The 24247-nt window shown below is 43.3% G+C and overlaps 1 protein-coding gene across 3 annotated transcripts in view; it reads left to right on the top strand.

Annotated features, from left to right (window-relative positions):
• The window catches only part of LOC144770936 (uncharacterized), a 41687-nt gene extending 18580 nt beyond the window's left edge, over positions 1 to 23107 (top strand). Inside the window, exons 5-9 of one of the 3 annotated variants that reach the window (XM_078655770.1) lie at positions 3838 to 3909; positions 4529 to 4627; positions 6335 to 6448; positions 19220 to 19312; positions 21436 to 23107. In XM_078655770.1, the coding sequence (XP_078511896.1) occupies positions 3838 to 3909; positions 4529 to 4627; positions 6335 to 6448; positions 19220 to 19312; positions 21436 to 22154 (1097 nt within the window). In that variant the 3' untranslated portion in view covers positions 22155 to 23107. The remainder of the gene's footprint in view (positions 1 to 3837; positions 3910 to 4528; positions 4628 to 6334; positions 6449 to 19219; positions 19313 to 21435) is intronic. The other 2 variants (XM_078655771.1, XM_078655772.1) reach the window with 2 other exon arrangements.
• Positions 23108 to 24247: the final 1140 nt, after the last annotated feature.

Raw genomic sequence — 24247 nt, 5'->3', positions numbered from 1 at the left:
TACAAGCAGTCATAGAAGGATGATGGCAGATAGCGCACGCCAGCACCTGCCTCTCCACTCACTCCCTCAGGTCTGCGCAGAAGGCACTGTAAAGCATCTCCACAGTATGTGACTCTCCTCTGGGTCCCTTTGGCCTTTGGCGACCTGGGTAAGAGTGTGGAGATTGTGTTTCAGAATCCAACTCTCTAGTGCCGACTTCCAGTAAGCATGTCCAGTGATGGAGGGGGAGGTAGGCAGGGCCTAGGCAGCAGCAGAAGCTGCTTCACTATGGAGACTCTAGGTAGGTGGTGGAGAGCACTTTTGGTCCTCGAAAAGTCACAGCAGTTGACAACTGTAAGAAATGGGGTTACCAAATCTCCAGGGGGGTAGCACGGAACCAAGCGGGCAGGCCAAACTTCGGAGGACATGTGAAGCACTCACGCAGTACCCACAGACGACACACCAGGCACACCACAAAAGAGGCAGGACACCAGCTTGAGTTGGAAAATTAGTAAATAGTTTAGTATATCTCCAACCTACAACACAAAAATGCATAAAAAGTGGAATCACACACGGCGCCAACTGGCACCAGAGCCAAGTGTATCAGGGGGGATTATTTACATGGGAAGTAAGGGCTGAGTCCGTAAGTCCATGGCTGAAAGGAAAAGAATGTGATTAAATTAACATTGAACCTGGGGCCTATATGGTGGGGCCAACTCAGGCACTAATCTTCAGTGGGAGGCTGTAATTACAAAATACAATATTAGCAGAAGTATACACCGTGCACTATAACTCCAACCCGACCCCTGTAAAGGAAAAGCTTCATGGCATCACAGCAAATCCCAACAGACAGGAGCACCTGTAATTAAGCAGCAGGCTTGCTCATTAACATGGGATGTAACTAGGGGCCTGGAGTGACACGTCAGGCCAGCACAGGGGCAGGACACCTGCAGTAAAAGGGCACATCAAGGTTTTACTCCACCCTCAACCTGTGGGAATAAAACACTAGGCAGGACTTGTAATGCCTGCATATGTGGGCATCCAACTTTAGGCACAAACTCCTTGAACATAGGGCCTCAACAGCATATCTGGAATCAACCGGTACTGGATGACTACTCAGCCCGGGACCTGCATGAAAGCATGAGGGCATCAACATTAGATATCGGTCTCATCACCTTAGGCCAGGGAGATGACCATCTCATCAGGGTAGCAGGCACCTGGTATGCAATTAAACCTTAGGCATACACATTACGGTGTGACATTAGGCATTTAACCATGAGCATATCAACACTGGAGCATTATTCCTGAGCAATACCCTGGGCATCCAACACATTGCGCACCTCACCAGTGCGTACATTAGGCTCACTTAGGCAGGTAAATAACATCCGCAGGGGACCCACAATCCTCATGGGTATCACGGCCTGGAATCAGCATAAGATCACCCACCGGTGCAAAGCATCAGTATACATTGGCATCAGTAACAGTAGTAACTGGTCACAACCAATCAAACATTTCCTTATACCGGAGTAAACACTTCCTGGAAAATCAGGCAACATCTGAGTAGGCAAGAATAGAACATTTCCTTGAGCAGTTCATAACCCTTATCAATCAAGCGCCCACCTTTCACCCGTTGAGAAACATGTCATCCGTTAAGACTAAACATTGCCTAGGTGGAATATTTCATTAATCCGAGTTAACCTTTTTGCTAAACAGGAATGGGCGTTACAGTAAACCACCAGGCCAATATGCACCGTAACATGACTACCCTGTAAACACACTATGTAAAGACTCCCACCCCAGCTGGGGGTTGCTCCTCCTTCCGCCCAGTTTTAAGGGGCTTTCTTCAGGCTCTTGCCCAGTCCAGGGCGTCTCAACTGGATTATTAGGGCCAACGGGGCCCTCGCAACAGTCACCCCAAGAGAAGGGGAGGGGGCGAGCACCGACCCTGTGCCCCGTTACCCTCTCCACCCAGTCTGTGGCCCCACTCACCGGGCTCCTGATGTCCTAGGGGCAGGCACCGACACTGCCTCGACACCCCCTTCCTCTTGCTCTGTCGTGGTGGGCGGAGCGGGGCTCTCTTCAGCTTCGAGGCGGAGGGGGGCAGGCACCGGCAATGTGCCTCGAGGCCCCCCCTCCTCTCCGGGCTCTGGCCGCAACACTCGGGGCACTTCTCACAGGGGGAGGCGGGGTAGGCTCCCGCCCTCCGCTCTCTCCTCACAGCGGCGGCGCTTCTCGTGGCCAGTCGGGGCTCCCTCTCCACCACGGGAGCCCCGCAACACCGCTGTCGGCTTCGCCCAGGTTCCCTCGGCCTCACGGGAACCCGGGGCTTTGCAGCAGCTTCCGCAGCCTTTCCCTGCTGGGGCACTCACCGGCGGGCAGGTTCACAGGCACAATCGGGGCTCCCTCTTCACCATGGGGGCCCTGCAGCGACGCTTCACCCGGGTCCCCCTCCCTCACGGGGACCCAGGGCTTCGGGTCGGCTCTTCCTTCTCTGGCTGCCCGGCCGGCAGCCAATCCCTGCGCGGCCTTTCTGGGCACGGCTGCACGGGCCTATCCGTGCGCGGCGTTGGCGGGCCGTGACGCGGTCGGGCGCCCCCGTCACGTGATGCGAGTCCTGACGGCGTCAGGGCCTAGCGCGGCCCTCACCTAACTCCGGTGGCCCTCTCCTGGCACCGGGGGCCGCCACGACGATGCCCACAGCAGTGGGGGGTCCCTCCAAGGCGGCATCGCGGCGGTGAGATCGGCGGCACAAGGGGTAGGCTCCCTTTTAATTAATTATTTATGTGGCGGCCAGCGCACCAAAACGAGGGTAGGCTCCTCCGGCTCGATTCCCCTCACAGTTCCCTCAGGCCACACGGCGCTCCAGCGCTTCCAGGCACAGCGCTTCGGGTGGCAGGTTGGCACCTCGCAAATTGTGGTGCTCGGGGCTTCGCAGTGCTTCTGGGCCTCACAGCACTTCAGCCACAACAGTCATAGGGGCACTCCACAGTCCCTCGGGGGCACAATCCTCCCCGGCAGCTCCTCATGACCCAGCACTTCCAAAGGGGCCACAGCTTCACTAGAGGGGGTAGACAGTCCCACTCCTCACCTCCTGGGTGCTTCTTCCACGCAGCGCTGGCGTGGTTCTAGGTCCAAACCGCGTCAGCGACCTGGGTAGGCACCCTCCTTTGTCAGGGGGACAGCAGAGGGGGGGTTTAGGGGTGCAGGGCCCAGCTCACAGGCCCATGTGGCGGTAGCTCCTCGCAGCAGGTCCCCTCTCTTTCTTGCCCCAGCTCTGACTCTCTCTCTGGTGGCACATCCCCCTTACTTAAACCCTCCTCCCAGACAGTGCCAGAACCTTCTAGAATGTTGGCAAAGCTGGCCTAAACTGGCTCAAGGGGAGGGGTTGAGCACCCTGGGTGCCAGGCTTTCCCTCCAAAAGCTAGGGGTGGCTGTGTAATATTATCTAGACCGCTGACCTATTGCAGTCCAGTGGCAAAACCCATGGCCATGGCATCCATTTTAAACACAGAACATTTCAGTCAGGTGCATTCTAAAATGGGGGAAATTTACAAGTGCTCACACCATTACATGACATTACAATTTAACAAGGTGTCTCAGACCACACATGACCTATACTGGTTTATTCCCATGGGGGAGACATTCTAAATTAGGGGGGCAAAAGTGCAAAATTTCAGGGGAAAGGTCAAGTCCAACAACAACCAAGTAGTTTGCAAACTAATGTGGTGTCGCCGCAGGTGGAAAGAGCTGCTATCATTATTTATTTTGGATAATGTCTACCCAATATCAAACTAACAGTTGCTAATTTGTTGTAAATGATTTTCTTTTGTCAATATTGATATTGCTTGAGGAAAAAAGAGGAACCAGTGTTAGCTTCCATTTCAAATCTTGATGCAGACGTCCGGGAAAGCCGCGCCGACCCGAAGTCAGGTGAGCTGCATCCCTTCGTACAGTGACAGCCTGATGATCCTGGTTGTTTATGCTCTCTTTTCAGCCTGTTACAAAGGTTCCTGAGCTCTTCATATTCTTTGGGTTGTACAGTGAATTGATCGCCTTCAGTGCTGCCATAAATAATCTTTTCGGAGTATGTTTCACTACTGTACTTTGATGATAATCGTTCCTATTTACTTTACCATACTTGGATGCGTACAGCACTCTCTTGCTTGCCTCACTTGACAGTTTAATGTGTTTCCTAGTAAAGAGAAGCAATTTAACAAGCGCCTGATAAGATCAATTAATACTATGTTTACCACTAGTGAGGTATTGTTTCCATCGTCACCAGCTCCGGAAAAGTTAGTTTAATACACAATTGCAGGTTATTGTAAGATCCGCTTCCAGCATGAAATCCTTTGGCAGCCATGTGCATGGTGATCAGATCTCTCACTACCCTGATAGGCTTGTGTAGGTGACCAGATCTCACCTTGGCTTCTTTGATGATGCCCTGATATGACTGAATTGAGTGATTCCCACTTTATTAATATTTCACTCTGAGATTGCCCCTCGTGCCTGTATTTTATATAATGTTATTTTTTTTTCATTTATACAATAGAACAGGCACTGGTTTCCTTCTGCTTAAAAGACGAACTGGAGTCCTATAGTCGTGGCCATCTGGGCAACAAGAGAACTGAAAGCTTCAGTATTCCTACGGGTGAGTAAAGAGCATTTAACTCAAAAGTAGGTCTTGGCAAAATCCTCTAAAGTGACCTGCGAATCGTTTGCGAAATCAAAGGGAGATTTGGGTTATTGAGTTATCAATTTGTGGTTTGGTCTGTAGATCATAAGATAGGCCTTCCAAGCACATCTGTAATAGAGGAAAGAAACGTCTGTTCAAAAGGAAATTCATTCATTATAAAATATGAAGAAGAATCCACTTCAATTTACTATTAGGAAAGTAAGAGAAAGAAAGCCGTTGGAAACTCACATTTGAGTAAATATAACTGGACAGCACTGACTAGTAAAAATGTCTGTCCCGGTATCTACAGGCTTACCGGCTTTATTGAGCACCTATTGCCAATGCCTTCTTTTCCATTTGATTGTTTCCATTAATGTGTATACATTGTCCTGCATCCTTCAAATGGATTGAAGTGTATCAGTTTGCTTGTTGCAGAGTAGATTAGTACCTTTCATCCTCCTCAAGAACTGAAATAAAAATCAGAGTGGGTGGGGGGAGGTTGGGGGGGTTGTGTCGGTCCCGGAAGTGTTTTATCTAGAATCTTTGGTAATTCCACATAGTTCTAGTACCGAGGGTACACATTTGATGTGGTATATCTTGGTATTGAAAGTATATGTTTATGTTTAAAATTCCTCTACATCATTTGGCCCGCCCACTGGAACCCCTAAAAAATGTGTGAACGGACGTTTCCATACTGAGCTTGATCAGATGAGGCAATACGTTTACAAAACGGGAGAAGGACAGAGCTGAATCATTATAGAATATATTGATTGTATTCTAATTGATTAAAGGAATCTGTAGTCCTAAATTGGTGCCTCAGGTTTCTTTATTTTACTTGTTGTCTTCATTATTTTTGAGACTCTTGTAGTGAGGATTGCGAGATCTGAAAGAACAGCCAACACGTGTTTCACCCCCTTGTTGGAGTGCAGGCCTGGGGCTTTCTCAAGGCAGTAATGAAAGATACCGGCTTGTGCGAGAATGCTGTCTGACTGCTCCACGGACCGAGTCGGACTTTTCTTATGGCTAAAAGAGACTTTTAGCTTCGTTCTACTCACGGCTCCAGATAGATATGTGACCGTCCTGTCAAGCACAGTATTTCTCACTCCATAAATCAATCTGTGGAGAATCCCCTGTTTCTTTAATTACCGCCTTGAGAAAACCCCAGTCCTGCGCGCCAACAAGGGGATGACACAAGTGTTGGTTGTTCTGTCAGATCTTGCAATACTCACTACAAGAGTCTCAAAAATACTAAAGACAACAAGCAAGATAAAGAAACCTGAGACATCTCTTCAGGACTACAGATTCCTTTAATCAATAAGAATACAATCAATATATATCGACTCACCTCTGACCTTGTCCCCTTTTCTGAATCATGTTTTAATGAGTTAGGGATTTCCCATTTTTAAAGAACATCTGAACACCTTTGATTATACCCATTGCCCAAGGAAAAGCCCCTCCTGGAACCTACCCCTCCTCCCTAAATATACGGGGTAATAGGTTTACCCTTTCCATGAAAGGCAATTGTGTTCTCTCAATACAAGGGCTTTTGAGGAAACTGAGGCATAACGCAGGACACGTAACTCAATAAGAAGAATGTCAGAACTAGAAAGATGCTTGCCTCAATGCTTAGGAGAAATTGTTAGAAGGGAGCGTAAATCATATATTGTTACCTTTACTAAACAGATGACTCATTTACCAGTCCTGATGAGTTATTCAACATAAGAAGAGAGGAGAACCTGCACCTGGACAATCTTCAGGACGCGGAAGGAAGAGAAAACATTGATCACCTCCATCCAGGTGAAGAGTAATGGATGTGATGTCTTGTTATTCCAAACTGAAATGTATTACATGCACTGCTTTAATAACTGCGTATAGGTAAGAACGTACCGTTCTGACAACATCAAAAGTACACAAATGTCAGAATTTCAGAATTAAATGTCTTTGGATAAGCGCTTCAGGGGAATGGGGTTATAGAAGATTGCACCTATCTTACGTCCTGTATTATACAGATTTTTAGGTGCCACGGACCGGGAATTCACAATTATACATCATAAATCTCATAAAAGGTTTTAGGTCCTTCTAATGATAGCACTTCCTCTAAGTCGATGGTAACTCGCTTTCACGTTTGGCGAATAACTTCAAAAACAGTAATTCCTTTAGTAGGACATTATAGTTTAGATATCAGCCGGCTCCATGGCGTGGCGTCATCCGTAATGGCTGCTTATAGGTAAGAACGTACAGTTCTGACAACATCAAAAGTACACAAATGTCAACATTTCAGAATTAAATGTGTCATTACAGTTGTTATGTTATGTTATGTTAGGTGCAATTTATAAAGCGCACTGACGCCGAAGCTTCCTGGCGCTGATAGACAGAATGAGTGAGGAGGGAGCGTGAGTAGCGGGAATCTAGCTAAGCGGCGGGAAAAGGTGAGTTTTTAGCAGTTTTCTGAAGTTCAGAAGGGAAGGGGAGAATTTGATTGACAAAGGAAGGAGATTCCAAAGCACAGGAGCTAGATAGGAGAAATGGCAACCGCCGAATTTCTTGGTTTTGTTTTTAGGAGTGACTAGCAGATGACGGTGGGCTGATCGGAGGTTGTGTGTTGGACAGTAAGGACGGATGAGAGATTTCAGGAACGCGGGGCTGGAGCGCGCAGGGCTTTGAAGGTGAGGCATGCCACCTTAAAGGCTGCCCTTTGGTCTATTGGGAGCCAATGAAGGCTGTGGAGCAAAGGCTTGGCCGATTGCCATCTGGGGGTTCCATGAATCAAGCGAGCCGCTTGATTCTGGACAACTTGGAGGCGATGTACCAGAAATTATGGGAGACCGTAGTAGATGGAATTAGAAAAGTCCAGACGGGAGAGCACAAGTGAGATAACAGTTTGGGTAAGTGCCGCAGGAGGAAGAAGATGGGGGACTTTACGGATCCTGCGTAGTTGGTACATGCAGGATGAGACTACCGCTCCAACTTGGGCTCTGAGGGAGAGTTTGGCGTCAATAATTACGCCCAGACTCTTTACTGCTTTTGCCGGGACTGGGGGAGAGCCAAGCTCCGGAGGCCAGAACTGCGGGCCCCAGTGGGCGTGACTGAGTCCAGGGAGGAGGAGCTCGGTTTTGCCGGGGTTCAGCTTCAATTGGTTCTGGCTCATCCAGAGTTGGATGTGAGTCATGACTGCGTGGAACGTATTGATGGCATGTGGTGACTTGAGTGAAAGGATAATTTGTAAATCATCGGCATAATTGTAGAAGATGATGGCCCATTTCAGAAGAGATTGGATCAGTGGCCGGAGGTATAGATTAAATAAAAGCGGTGAAAGGGAGGAACCTTGGGGGACTCCGCAGGACTTGTTTTTTTTTGGGCTGTGTAGGGACCCAGGCGGACTGCCTGTGTTCTTCCAGTGAGGAAGGACTTGACCCACTCAAGAGCAGTGCCCTGGATGCCTGCCTGTTCGACACGGTGGAAGAGGATGGTATGGTCCACCGTGTCGAATGCGGCCGACAAGTCCAGGAGAACGAGAGCTTGGGGGGACTATAATTCTATATTTAAGTATTTCTAAAGGTAGCCTGTAGAATCTTCAGCCTTGGCACCCAGATAGATGCACTAGAGAGTCCTGCATCACGACACCTATCACATATAAAATAAACAAATGTTGACACTCACTAACACGTCTTCTCTATGGTGTCGCAGAAGACACAGACGTCACCTTTCATCAACCAGCTGCTGCTTTAATAAGCGAACATGTCTCATTTTACATATATATGTGTTTATAGTTTAGAGACCATTTGTAATACCCTCATTGAAACCCTGCAGTTGAAAAACAGCTGCTTTAGCATGCTTGGTAGGCAAGGGCAAACGAATGGGTTATACAGAGTGAGAGCAAAGTAGTCAAACTAAATTGTAAAAAGAGAGCGAATTAACTAGATAGTAATGGCAGTATATTGATTTTCGGGTTCCTTCTACAGACCACAAAGATCTTTTCAGTGTCTGGAAATAATTCACTGCAATGAATCTGCTCTACTAAGATCAGTTACTCTAGAGCAACCCCAGATCTCTGCCCCATATAATGCACTGGCCTCCGCCTTAGCCCTATATACTTTAAAAAAAAGGTGAGATCCATTTGGCTTTTGCGGATCTAAGAGGTCTTAGAATGGCTGCTGCACGGTGGGTCAGGCTCATCGCACTTTTCCTCATCTGTTGTGCTCAAGACATATTTTTTGTAAGTGTGATACCCAGATAATTGAACTCTGATACTCTTTCCAAGGATGCTTCTTCTAAGAGGATAGAACCAGGGAATGATCTATGTGGGTTTATCGACATAAACTTTGTTTTATCGAAGTTTATTGCAAAACCTCTTTGTTTGCAGAAATCACCAAATCTGTCTACCTTGAGGGGTCTTTAATGTCAAGAGAGTATCGTTGGCAAACAGGAGAAGGAAATATTCCTTCCTGCCAACCTGGGTGCCTCATTTATACAGTCTTCCAAGTGTGCTACCATCCTGTTCAAGTGCAAAGAGAACAGGGTAGGTGCCTTGCCGGACACCCTTATGGATGGCTATTTTGTCTTCGAGTTCACCCTTGGGTCCCCAACAAACCTGTGCGTCGGTTTCTTGGTGCAGGCGCCTGATGACTTCTAACAGGTCAAGGGGAATGCCCATATAACTCAACACCTCCTACATTTTTGGGCAGGGGAACCAAGTCAAACGCAGTTTTCAGATCAGCACATACCAGTTATAGATGAGCTTTTTCCTGTATAACTGTTTTCCAGTATATAGCTACAAACCTACCTGGTCTATTGTACTTGTCTGTCTTCTGAACGCTGCCTGTAGGTGTGACAACACTGATTTTTCCTCTATCCGCTTCTCCACTTTATAGAGGATCTGTCTACTGTAGACTTTTTGCAGAACATCTATTAGGCTTATGGGTCTATAGTTCGATGGAGAATCCATTCGGCCCTTCTTATTTATTGGGGCAAATTCTGCTCCCTTCCAACTAGACGGTATGTCCATTTCAGCTAGAACTGCATTGGTTAGAATATTGATATATTTAGCCCAGGACTCAATGTCGGAAAGGAACAGATCGCCCGGGGCCCGTCCAGGCCTGCAGCCTTCCCAGCAGCTGTAGGTTTAATTATACATACAGGCACATACAGGATTTTGCGAGTCCTTAATTGCAATAATTAAGGAATCGCAATTAAGGGCTCGCTATAAAAATAGCGATTCATACACATTCCTTATTTGCGACTCGCAAATTGTGAGTCGCAAATAAGGAATGGCTTCCCATTGATTCCTATAGGAATGAATGGGAAATTGCATGCACAATTTGCGAGTACCAATAGGTCTTCGCAAATTGCGCATGCAATTTCAGGGTGCAGGGTGTCCAAAGAACACCCTGTTGCACCCCTGAAATGGATCTGTGCACATATGTTGCACGCACACTTGCCCTATGGGCATGTGTGTGCGCAACATGAAACTTTGAAAAATGCACACAAGTGCATTTTCAAAGTTTTTGCAAAAACCATGACGTTCAACTTCATGGTAATTCGCGCCCCCTATTAGTGAAATCGCTATTCTCAAGTGGTTCTTGAATAGCATTTAAGGAATCGCAAATTGGTATTCCTTAAATGCAATCACAATTTGAAAACTCGCAAATAATTGCGATTTTTTTAAAGTGCTAGTGGCAAGTTGTTTCATGCATCGCAAAAGCTAATTTTGCAATTGCAAACTGACGATTTTTGCGATTCGCACTGCTGGCGATTGCAAATAGCTTTGATGCATGTGCCTGCTAGTCTGCCAGGCCTATATGGGATAGTGAACTCCAGGAATATTCCATACTGTCCTGTGGATTCCTCTCTGTATCACTCACAGTAGTAGAGGGGCCATACAAATCTGCGAAGTAAGAATGCAGAGTTCCTGATTTTATACAATTGCTATGACAAATATTGGACTTCTGCCCTTTGTTGGATGTCAACTGCCAAAGTCTCTTAGAATCCTTTTTTTCCGAGGCCTCATGTAGCTCCTCCCAAAGTGGAATAGAGTGTTTCCCTTGGCACAGTTTAATCGTTAAGCCCACATGTTAACTTTGGATATTTAAACATTTAAACACTATAAAACAAACCAATACATATATAAAAAGGCTGGTATAAATTTATTATTCTTAAAAACAATGACAGTCACAAATTTAAAAAATATGGTGTTACCATATTACAACTGATAAAAACAGAGGGAAGAAAGCAAAAAACCTTTTCTTCTAACAATTTATAATACAACTGAACATAATATCATAAGGGAAATCAATGACGAGTTCAATGGACAGAATAGGATAAATAAATCAAATTCTACTACACCACAACAAAGAGAGACACATAAAGACAATACAGTTTTGTCATTCCAGCTATGGCACACCGAGTGTATCAATCTCAGACTGGCAATCTTGGGTACATATAATTATTGTACTTTACAAAATTGACACGGTTACTCAGTTGTGCAATTCGTTTTGCGTCGACGCGTTTCGATGGCTTATTTCATATTCTTGCCATCTTTTTCAAGACTGTTGTTTTTTCGTCTCCCTTTATCAGCGGCACTGGATGGTTGCCTTAAATTAGAGGTTCCTATGAGCAAACATATGGCCATCAGTATCTATTTTATATTGCCAATTTAATCATTGCATTACCACACCTATCCCTAGTGCAATCAAACTTTATACATCCAAGGTAGTATACATCTTGTTTAAAAAACCTCTCAATTTCATTTCTCATTTGCTATGTTAGAACCATTTTTCTAACCACCCTTAGCAACTGCATCAGGTTATACCTGTATCTCATCATTAGTAGCCAACTTGGTACCTGCAGTTATCCAATCTTACCATGTGTGCTGATACAATTCAATATCACCCACCCGCATATTGGCAGTATAGACTTGTACTTGGACTGAATTAAATATACACAGGTTAGGGTCAGTTTTTACCTTTTATGTCATATTTAGGAAGAATTTCTCTGTTTGTCCTGCACAGGCATATTATAGGGCAGGGCTAATCTGAAAGATAAGGAGATATTTACAGCTCCACATTTTACACTATTATAGATCCATTACTTAGATCTCCTAGAGTTGGCTTGCTTTGTACATTTTATACCTGCTAGGGATTTCCTTGCTGCTTATTCTTTCCACGTGGTAAAATTATGTCCACAATCCTGAGCAGGGGTTATCTGTAAAAGAGTATGTATTGGTCCTTCACTGACATTTGTCATTAAGCATTTTAATTTATCTTCATCGTTAGGACTTCTAACCCGGATTTACCTTTATTTATTATTATCCAGTTGGCGGTAACCCACTGGTCGCGTCTACTGGAAGGGCACGTCCCGCCTTGTTTAAAAATTGCTTGTATCTAATGGTAGATAATGAATATTATTAAATTTTACCACCCAGTATTCCTAGGATGCAACAGTCTTTTATGGCTTCTTAGGCCTTTTCAAACCGACCCACCTTGCTCATTAAGTCGCTGTGTTAAATGCGGAGTGGATACTTGGCTGAGCCGTCTTTTAATCTGAGAGGCAAAGAAAGAATAGCAGGAGCAAAAGTTAATGTCTATTCTTCCTCCCTCTCACAACTTCCAAACGCTATATTCTAGCCTTCTTACCTTGCAAAGCGGCAGCACTTGTCTCTCCACTCCCAGTCCGTTGCAATCCTCCGTCTGGTTTCCCGTAGCGTTCTGAATTCCCCGCGCTTCGTTCCTCTTTTTAAAGCCCACTGATTGGTTAAATCCAAATCAGCTGGGTCACTCTAATGAGCGGACGGATGTTATTAGACCGTGGTTTCCGCTTTTTCCTATGCGTGCCTCGCCTCGTTTTCATTTATTGTGTGCAAGCCAGCCCACTGGGCGGCTCCCATGGTTGTTTTGTACACGCATACTAAAATACGTGCTAAGCCTCGCTTTGGTGCAACTTTCGCGGCGCGATTATTTGTGTTGTTACGTCCGCAATTGTTTGTTTTTATCCACACCATTTCTGGGATTACTGATCACTCCTATTACTATATTTACATAGGGCATGCGTGCTATTTGATGATCCATTTGCGTGTGCCTATTGATTTATTTACCCCCATAATTTTTATGTGATACTAGTGCACCGCAGTATACAGTTTGAGTCTCAAAATATAACAAAGGGGCAAAACACACGGACATTATGATTTTTTTACATTCATTCTATTTCTACAGAGGTCAAGCAATTGGCGGATTTCCTCTATTATTTTTGCAGGTTTGTAGGCTATGGTTCTTTTATTTATTTGTTAGTCTCGTTATTCCAGGTTACTTTTAATTATAGGCTACAATTTTCATCCAGTCTTCTTTGGAATTTAAACCTTTGTCCACTGTGTCTAGAAAACACATAAACCATTGTTCACGTGTTTTTCTTAGGGCATCTATATTGCCGCCTCTTCTGCTTACAGTTATTTTCTCTAAAATATACCATGTAAATTCATTACACCCATGGTTTTCTTTTTGGTAGTGGTGTACTAGGGGAGCATTATCTTTCTTGTTTTTCAGTGAGGATCTGTGTTCCAGTAATCTTGTGCGCAGCTCCCTGCCAGTCTCGCCTACATAGCCTAACCCGCAAGGGCAGACTAGCAGGTAGACTAGATTTTTGCTCCTGCAATTATTAAGAGTCCTAGGTACCAAAGTTTTACCATTGAATACCAGTTTCTTTGTTTCAATACAATTCTGGCAGATTGAGCAGGTTCCACATTTGTGGTTTCCTGTTGCTTTGTTCTTATTGGCCAGGGTGGTTTGTACCAACGTAGACGGGTTTTTGTATGTTTTGACCAGAGCATTCTTTATTGTTTTATTTCGTCTAAACGAAAACAGGGGCTTTGGTATTGGTGCTGGGAGACCCGTGTTAATGATCTTCCAGTTCCGATTTACTATGTTTTTTATTTTGTTACTGAGACCCGAGTATTGGCTGACGAACACAATTCTGTTGTCCGCCATATTTTTCTTGGCCCTATCAATCTCTAATAGATTTTCTCTGTTGTAAAATCTGGCCCTCTTCATGGATTGTTTAATTAACTTTTTTGGGTACCCTCTCTCACCCAGTTTTTTACTCATTTTTTCTGCATGTTCATAGAAATCTGTTAGACTTGTACAATTACGACGCAATCTTAAAAATTCTCCAAAGGGAATGTTGTCCTTTTGGGACTTTGGATGATTGCTTTGGTACTGGAGGAGGGTGTTTTTGTCTGTCGGCTTAGTGTATAATTCGACTTCCAAAAAACCCTCAACCTCTTTAATTTTTATATCCAGAAAATCTACACAGTGGGCACTATAATGTGCAGTAAATTTTAAGTTGCTGTCCCCCAGATTTAGCCACTCCAGAAAGGACAGTAGTTCCTCCCTGGCACCGTTCCAGACAAAGATGATATCGTCTATGAAACGGTGCCAGTGGGACACATTTTCAAAGTAGGGTGCCAGTTCATTGTAAATGTGTTTGTCTTCAAAATGCCCGACATATAGGCATGCCAGGCTAGGGGCACAAGTAGCCCCCATACTGGTCCCTTTGACTTGTTTAAACAGCTCATCCTTGAATAAAAAGAGGTTGTTTTTTAAGACCAATTCTGCACAGCCAATGATAAAGTCTTTATTTCCTCCACCAAGATCCTTCCCCTCCAAAATAGATGATAGTACTTGGATGGTGTGGTCTTGGGGGATATTGGTATATAGAGCTTCGATATCTAAGGTGACCAAAAATTGGGTCACCTTATCGAAGCTCATGCCCTCCATTATTGCAATGGTATGTGCAGTATCTTTTAAGTATGACCGTTGTTGTTGGACTAGGGGCCTTAAAAAAAAGTCTGCATATTTACTGAGAGGTTCCAATAGGGATCCCAGACTACTAACTATGGGCCGCATTGGTGGGTCTGATGTATTTTTATGGATTTTTGGGCAGCCCGTAGATTGCCGGGGTGATAGGGTTATTATTTAGAAGAAATTTATATTCATCCTCACAGATCAGATCATTGTCCCTGCCCTCTTTAAGAAAAGTGGCAACCTCACGTTTCAATCCATCAAATTGTCTAAATGAAGCCGATATATAATGTTCTTTGACATCAAGTAGTGCTTTCATTTTATTGTCGTAGTCACCTGTATTAAAAATCACCACACCTCCACCCTTATCTGCGGGCTTTATTGTTATGCATTCAGAATCTTGTAAATTCTTCAGAGCAATTCTATGTGCTCTCGATAAGTTGTTAGACTGTGGTCGGGTGTTGTCAAGGCTATTTTTAATCTCTAATTCTACTATTCTTTCAAATAGTTCCACATTTTTATCTACTTGCGTTAAATTTGGGGTAAAAATTGATTTGGGTTTAAAGCCTGTTATGTTAAATCTAGGTTCATACTCCTTGTCTGCAAAATACCTATTTAACCTAATTTTTCTGAAAAAGCATTTCATATCCTTCTCTAATTCAAATTTATTAGGCGGGGCAGTTGGGGCAAAACTAAAACCAAATTTTAGAACCTCCTTTTCTTCTTTTGACAGCTCTCTGTCGGAAAGGTTTATGATGGGAAACTGGTTTACCTCCAGTACTTCGCATTCCTTGTTTTTAGAAAGTTGGGAGTGTTCTGATTTTGAGGTGCATGGTTCCTCATCGGTTCTTCCCTGGGGAAATTCCGATAGCCTCGTCTCCCTCTGTAGGGACGGTGCCCTAAAAAAGTAGAATTGGGTTCCTGTTGATAATTTGGGACTGTTCTTCCTGTGTGGTCATTGGTATGCTCATCCTCATCGCTGGACCCAGAGGTCTCAGAAAATGTGATTCTTTTGTTGCCTCCTCGAGAGTAAATTGGTTTGGAGTACTGAGGCTTTTCCCATCTTTGTTCATTTTTATTTGTATAATAATCCTTATTTAAAAAGGGATATACAAGTTCAGCACTGAACTTTTCAATGTCTTTCCTAAGTTTAATCGATTTTTTGTTTGTTAGATACTCTTAATAGCTTTCAGTTTCCTGCGTTAATTCATCTAGTTTCTTTTTTATGTCCTCAATTAGTGAATTTTGTTTAAATGCTGTTTCTAGATCCTCAAGTTCTTTTCTTTCAAGGATCATGATACCTTGGGCTGTCTCAATTATGAGAATCAGCCAATCACGACTGCATCGATTCGCAATGTGAGTCCATATTTCTAAGAATTTTTCATTATCCGTGAACAGGCCTGGTTCGTTCCGGATTCGTAGCCCCAGGGGTATAACCCCGGCTCTTAGATACCCTGTAAGAAACTCGGCGTGCAGTTCAGTTCTTATTAATTTTTTCCTTAGGTTAAAGATTTTTAGTAGTTCCTCATGTCCATCTTTACTATTGATTACAGTACTTCTAATTTGAGGGTTGTGATTTAACATTTTACTCAACTGATCTTCTGTATATCCAAATGTGATAAATTTATCCATTTTTTATCTATTTTTTTAACCCCAAAGATTAATATTCGGTGGTTAGTACTGAATAGCTCCTCCCAAAGCCTGCACTCCCATTCCATCTGGGCTTTACATAGTGTGCGTTTATAGTTAGCCCTACAAACTCTAATAGTTGGGATATTTCCTTTCATAAGAGCTCTTTGTAGCTCTAGGTTTCCCCTGGCTACACATTTTGTTGAACCATGTAGGTTTGGGGTCAATAGCTCTGGGGTTATATCTAAACGTAAAACACTCTCCCAATTTTGTAAAAAAGTTGTGGTGAATCTCAGATGTGAATCATAATGTACTATCCCTAGGGGTCAAATTCTCGAGATCATCTATAGTTTTCATCTACTCCTTCTTCATAAAGTCCCTTTTTTACCTGATGCAGTGCTACTTTGGGCCATTTGATTATCCTTCCGTCATTACTGCGCACAAGCTCTAAAGTTCAGGAGGTAGCAGTGCTTTTTGGGCTCACTAGAGAAATATTTAGAGAACAATGTAAGGCATTGTGATGGCTGTATGGCCGATGAAGGACTTTCATGTCCTTAAGTTCAGACCAGATGGATAACACTACTGTTTTATAATCTATTCCACTCGTTGCCCCAGGTCTATTAAATGTATGGGCTTCTTTCCTGTCGGATAAGGTACAGCCATTACAGGCTCTCAAACCGAACATAGCGGTAAACGCCAATAGTTGGTGAGGTAAGTTGGTTCCTCTCCTCACGGGGAGCACCTCTAATGACGGTATTCCCCAAGGCTCGTCCTTCTCTTCAAAAGCTTTAGCACATCCAGCATCCAGGGGCTCGCAGGTTGCAGGAAGATTCCCAGCAATAATACGCCTACCCTGGGTTAAGAATGAATTCCCTCAGCGAGTGAGCAGATTGATGGTCTCAGTTGTATATATTATAAATGAACTAAGGCGATGAATCCGCCCCTACAAGTTCAGTTCCCAGAATATCTTCTGAGTCAAAATCCACTAGACTAATTTTTATGTTTAATGAGATACGAATCCAGATTAAGAGGCGTCCTGAAGGCCGCCCCTTCCCACTTACACTAGGGTGCGCTGGTTTATGGAAGGTAACAAAACCGGGTGTATGGACCGAGTCAACAGACCAGGTTTCTTGAAGCAAATGCCGAAGGACTCAACAAATGCACTCCACTTGGGTCGTTTAGCTTACAGTGGACCCCAGATATGTTCCAGAAAACAAGATTATCCATTTTTGGAGTATCACTCAGTTGTGCCCTGGGGTGAGGTGCTGTTGTCATGTTTCCTTCCTTAAATTGGCTCGGGATTGATTCCTCCCTACTGTGGGCCGTTATCATTGGTTCTAGATCAACGAGAGGCATACTTCTAGCATCTCTCACATTAATATTTAGTACCTTTCCTCTCAGTTAATCAACCATGAAAGTGTGTTAAATAGCTGGGCTTACCAAATTTGAATTAAGTTGGAACATTGGGTTCGCAGGGGGGTTTTGCTTGAAGCGATTAGAAGTATTCTTTGGATGGTCTTTATGCCACCCTTAACTAAATAGGCCCTCCACTAAAGAGTGAGCGTATGGGAGACGCTCCTCTAATGAGCTTTCCTGACTTTTTGGCTGTGGTTGTAAGGTGACATTTTTCTACACACTTCCCCCCATTGTTATCTCTATGCTCCGACTGCGCTCAGAATTGAACTGTGTGCAAGATATACGGAGGGCTGGCGGCGCTGGTTTATTCCCAACCACAACGGGTCATCTTTCCTGTCTGAGAACCTCGGTTGTAAGTAAGGCTACCTGCGCCTTTAAAAGCGTTATCTCGTCCTGCATTTTACTAGGCAAAACAAACAACTCCAGGGTCCCAGACCGAGTAGGACTCCGTACTTCTGCTGTCCCACCCACCCTGTCTGTTGTAGTTGATGTTGCACCGGTGGGTCTACGTTTACCTCACCACCTGATAGCTCTAATGTTTTAATTTGCTCAGGATCGTAGTTTGAATCCTGTTGCCCCCCTTCAATTCCCTGTAGTGGAGGTAAAGTCTGTAAATCTATTGGAGCATACTGGGGATTAAAGCCAGCGGTCTCCTTCTGAAATGTCAATCCCAATAGGCCCTTTAGGCTGAGAGGTTGAATTCGAGGGCACAACTGTCTTCTTGGAGTTTGAAAGTGCAAAACCATTTGCCGCTGTGTTTATGAAGGAAATTCAGCTTTGACGTGTCCATGGCGGGTACCGTCTTGCCACATTTGGTTTTCCTCCCTGCTAGGAACTCTTGAGCCTTACGTTTTCCCATGTCAAAAAGGCTTTTGAACTTTGTTTTCCTGTTGCAGCTGACAATTAATCAACAAACAAGATTCTGGCTATAACGAGGACCGTCCCTCTATCAGCTAAGGAACCAACACCATAACTGGTCTGCAAAATCAGCAGGGAGGAATCAAATCCCGTTTTACCACTAATTCCCGATATCCAGAATGGGAGAACCAAAGGGGGACGCCCTGCCCAGCTCTTCCTGGCCCTCATTGGTGCAGATGGGCCTGCCCTTGGCCCAGGCGTTGTCAGGCATGGCCCGCGCGTGTCTCGCGCTGCGGGAATGCAGCGTGTAATTTAAAGCACCTGGAAAATTGGTCCCAGCTGCTCAGCACGAGGGGGATTGTGGGATGAGAAGGCCCCAGCGGTGGTATCAGTGCCTACAGGTCTCCCCCAGTGGTGCTGCAAACACCAGAGTCCTTCTCCTTCTCCTGGCCAGGGGCAGCCCCCACTTGTGACTGCAGCCAGGCACTTGATAACATTTGCCCTTGAAAGCTGGTCCTGTTGCCCTTGGGCCCTCCTCTTCTTTCTCTCGGGTCAGACAGGCCCTATAATTATTGCATTTCTTGGGATTGCGCAAGGTGTGACTCCTGATCAAACTTTCTGTGTTTCAAAATAAGCCAGTAAATGTTTAGAGGGCAATCTGTAGTCACATCCTCCGAGGACTTATAATTAGACTCTTTATCTTGTACAAATGACATAACTCCCTGTAGTCCCTTATCGAATAATCTGATAACACTATGAAGGGTATCTCTTTCTCTATCCATACTCTGATTCCAGCTACAGAGACAACTCCATCTTGATCACTTTTTGTTTGCGAGTGTTTACATGTTATACTGACACGCTTTTTTTATCCATACAGCCGAGCAGGCGATTATTTCCATCTGCATAAAAGAAGAAGACGAGCCCTTCAGCATTGACCATCAGAACGGTGGTAGAATGGAAAGCCCAAGAGGTAAGTGACTTGTGCTACAGATCTTGGAATCAGGGACTATATATTTACACTTGTTTTCTGTCTGCCCTTTAGCTGAATACACAGCTTGGTAATGCATAGGTTTTTTGTTAAGCAAGTTTTTCACATGAGATTTTCCTCAGTTCCCTGATTAGAAAATGCACCCTTCTTTTATTTTGCAACAGGAGCAACACTACGCAGACCGACAGAGTAAATGTTTATTGGTCTCACACAGGGATTCTTGTCTTTGGCTTCCATCCTTCAGAGGGGGTGGTCGCTTCTGCAGACATCTAGTAAAAGCCCATATACAAAGGTTTGTTAGGAAAGCACATGCTTATGATGCAATGGAAGTCTCTTGTGATTTATGTCCGTCTGTATTCTGTTGCTGCTGTAACAGGTCACCAACTGCCTCCATGGTGTATAATATTATCTGTCCACAATATGGTGCAGACAACCTTCAATGTGAAAGGTATTGGCAGGGTTATTTAGAGTCCTTGTTTGTCTTCAGCATCTCTGCCTCATTAGGTTTGTATTTGTTAGTGAAGTTATGTTGCTTGTTTTGCTTGCAAGAACCCATAAATTTAGTTGAACCTATCAGTCTACTTTATACAATTGCCTTGAATAAGTTATACACATTTCAAACTGATAATCGTACATTATTTTTGTCACATCGCACTATTGATCCTAATCGATGAATTGTTTTACTGGTACAGTCTCTGTGAGCCTTCAGTTGCTACTCTGCCATTGAGTCCTCATGTTCTGTAAAAAACATCTTCAACAAAAATTAAAACTGAGGAGTAACAATATAGTACAAAAGCATAGAGCTGTGTGGTGGTTTTCCAACAAGTGAGATAATTGTAGATCGAGAGTAACTTATAGTGATGTCTCCTGCCATCAGATTTAGGCCTCTCACCGAGGACAGGCAATGACATATCTTCACCGTTTGTGAAGCAGTGAACTCTTGCGTTCTTGTTTCATTGTCCATTGTCTTTTTGTTATGGCAGGTCATCCTGTGTTGGGATCAAACATAATGTTTAATGTACTAAACCCCTTGTGTTTCAGATCTGGTTGAGGAAGGCATCTCAGTGTGTACATCTGCTGGTATCACTCATTCTGTGATGTGCAACATTTCTTGTTGTGAGGTTGCCTTGTGTCTCTCACCACCTAGCACCAGTTGGTAAAGTGATAGCACATATGCCTGTTGTGGGTTCATATGTTCACTTATCCAGGGAAAGTAAACGAGCAGATCATTCAGAATATTTTTTTAGAATTTGTATTAACACATATTGGCTTATTAGCGTTTCTGAAGTACAAAATAAGAAACGAAACGTAAAGGGTAAACTAAGACAGCTCGGGAGTGAAGGGAAATGAGATACCTGTGTCCATCGAAACGAGAGAAGAAGATGTAATCGCTGCCCCTCTGATACATTCATTTTGTGAAAGAGGTTCTAGGCTTAAGCTTTGATGTATGTCTCATGTTCACACCCATTCCTAGGTGTCTTCCATGGGAGCAGCCATGCAGTTGGCTGCATCGAAGATGTGTCACCTGCATGGTTGTCCACTTGAGAAGGTAGATACACACCATGCCAGGAGGAAAGGAAGAAGTGAAGTGGTCTGTCCTTTGCCGTGAGCAGTGGATTTTAGTCACTCATTTTAAAGCTAAATATTCTTCTATGGACTTCTAGTCTAGGCTGTATAGTGAGTGAGTGACAAGACAGCAAGCCTTGGAGTTTGTGTGAAAGCATAAACCACTTAATATGATGGCCTCGTTCTACATGTTCTCACTTCTGCTGTGGTCCTGATGAGAGTTGAACATCTAATGTTAATGAACAACTTTGCCTACTATTTCATTGTGGGATCTGACAATGTTGATCTTATTGATAAAATATGAAAATATATATATTCAACAATTCCAGAATCCCAAAAGTGAAGTGGACCACCATATATATATATATATATATATATATATAGAGTTTATTTTTACAACACCTCTATTCATATTTTAAGTTGGAACATAGCATTGCTCTTTCAGATAATGGTAGCAATAGAAACGTGGTGGGGATAATGTCTGTGAGATGATGTTCCTAAAAGGTTATGGCTAATACCTGACTATTGTTCCTATCCAGCAGGTGAGCAAAGCACGAGCAGACAACAAAATGTTGCAGAGTTTATACGCTGTACCAAGAAAACAGCAGACAAACTTTCAGTGCAGAAAGCCACCGTGAATGTGCCACAGACGTCTCCCAGGGGAACTAACTCCAGTAATCAGCTATACCCTAAAGGATGCTGGGGAGAGAGAGGCAAGGCAACTGTTGCATGGGAAAATGTTTTTAGCGGTTCGGAACATTATGGACCATTCCAAGCCAGACCCCAAGGAGTATCGCAAAAATACAGTGATCCTGAGAATAATCTGAAACGCCCTTTGCTTCTGAAAGACCTTGCAAAATTACAGCAGAATTCAATATCATACCCTCCAGCTGCATTGGATACAAACTTAAGTCGCGAGGGAGAGCACACCGGAGAGCAAAAAGATAAATATTCTGAAGTGAGACCATACTCATGTACTGATTGTGAGAAAAGCTTCTTATACAAGGAAAATCTGATAAAGCACTACAGAACACATACAGGCGAAAAGACATGTACATGTACCTTTTGTCATAAATCTTTCAGCCGGAAGGATAATCTAAAAAGGCATATGAGAATGCACACGGGAGAGAAACCATACAGATGTACTGAATGTGGGAAAAGCTTTACTTGGAAGGAAAGTTTAAATCTGCATCAAAGAAAACACACTGCAGGAGATGCATTCTTGAGAAAGAATATTGTCAAACAGAAGCATTTATGATCGCACTAGTGAATTACTAAACAGCAATGAAAGACGTGAGCACACTGTTCTGCATTAATGCAATTGGAGAAAAAACTCAACAAAAAATGGAACTGATACGACAGAAAAGGATGAACCAAGGATACATCAGCAGACCACAACACCTCATACCCTGACCCAGAAGCCATGGGATTAATGCTTCGTGTAGATCAGTCACACAAAGGACCCCCAATACAGAACAGATGCGTAAAAAATCCGCTCCACAAGAAGTAAAACTATAATGAGTGGATTAACATGCCTTTAACACATACATCCAGAAGAGGTAATTGCCATAAACAGAGGGGACAGGACCACAAACAAAATACAATATGATTTCATCAGTAAGACACAGGGCAGGAAAGCCTGAATAAACACAACAGGATGTAAATCCTCTTTAGTATACATGAATACAAGCCCAAATTCCCTTATACAAAACTCGACTACTGTTTAACCAGTTGTGGTATTAAGTGCAGGAAATTCAGACCAGCTTTATTGTTCCAGGTGCTTTGGTTGTGTTGCTGATTTTGGAACTTGTGAACCCTGGTTCTAAGCGCAGCATTGGCACTATACCTAATAATGGTGCGATTCTGGGCAAACCACTTTATCACCCTGTTTCTCAAATTCTAAATATGTTTAATATGTAAATATATGTAATACATGTAGCCATGTGTGTGTTTGTTCAATGCAAGTATTTAACAATGTGTTGTTAATGTATGAATTCTGTACTCTAACATGTGTTACGTGATATCTTATTGTGTGTAGTCCCATCTCAGGTGGATCTGACACCATCGTTGTTCTATCTACATCATGTCTTTGTGATGGTTCTAGTGCAATAAACATTTTCTCTGTAGAGGATGCTGCTTCTCCCTGGACTTGGGTCAAAACTATACCAAATATTAAAATTAATGATATAATAAATGCAATTACAATGCTGCCCATCTGGTTTGGTACAGGTAGTGTTGGTGGTCTCCTGGAAGTGCTTGAATGAGTGACTGGGTTGGATTTACGATGAACAAAGCAAATTCAGTTCTAGAAGATAGATATAATAACGTCATCAAAGAATCGCAGTTCTTTGAAAACTCCATGGGTTCTTGGACAAATCAATATTCAAGCAAGGGGAAGTCCCTGACTGCTGGAGTCGAGTTTTCCAAGAAATCGTTGTGGCTTTGCGGAACTAGTGGAAGTATCCATGCCTGTATTTGGACTGCATGGGCTATGTCTAAATATGGTTATGATTTCTATGCCTATATAAGGACACGGTGATTTATACCTATTTAAAGGCATGAATCGGGAAAATTACACTAGGGTCCTAAAATGCTATACAACAACCACTCCACTTTATTATGTTCAACATTACTAAATTTCAGCATTAAAACATAGCTAAAAATGTGTTTACAATCCCACCCAAAAATACATAAAATGCATTTGAAATGGTTGTACACGAAAATGAGCATTTGTATGGTACGCATTTGAAAGTAATGATTTCATTTTAAGCATATAGTATGATATTGGCAATGCTAACCGAATGAATCATGAAAATTACATTTATGAAATGGCTCTTAATAATAGAATAAAAGGTCGAGACCATCCTATAGCAGACTATATAAACTGTTTTATTTTCTGGATAAGGTCAATATTGTCTGTAGGAAGTATTCAAAGAATTCTTGTTCTCTAAGAATAGTTCTACTTCAAGCAGTTTACTTTGTGACAAAAAGAAAAAAAATCAATTTTGGAAAAAAATCAAATCGTAGATAAATAGAGTTCCAAAAGTTAAAAGTTTTGTTTGGAAAAAGCGAAGGTCGAATTCAGAGTTCATAGAACGCTGTGTGCTAATTTTAAAAGTTATTCTCGGTGTCAGGAGAAAACATTAAATATAAGCTGGCAAAGAAATGGTCTACCACAGTAGGTGAAAGTTGAACCACTTCATTACGTAGATCAATCGTACACAGATGAGAAGCATCGTCGTCAGCGTCAGTCGCATTAGCAATGTTCACAGTAGATGGTACCTATGGGCCTGTTGGTCCACGTATCACACCCTCAGCTGGAATTGCTGGTGAGATCTCAATGAATGCTGT

This window comes from Lissotriton helveticus, chromosome 7 (genome assembly GCF_964261635.1).
Source record: "Lissotriton helveticus chromosome 7, aLisHel1.1, whole genome shotgun sequence".
In the NCBI taxonomy this organism is placed as follows: Eukaryota; Metazoa; Chordata; class Amphibia; order Caudata; family Salamandridae; genus Lissotriton; species Lissotriton helveticus.
Note: the sequence above shows the minus strand (reverse complement) of the source record. Positions and strands in the feature narration are given on the sequence as shown.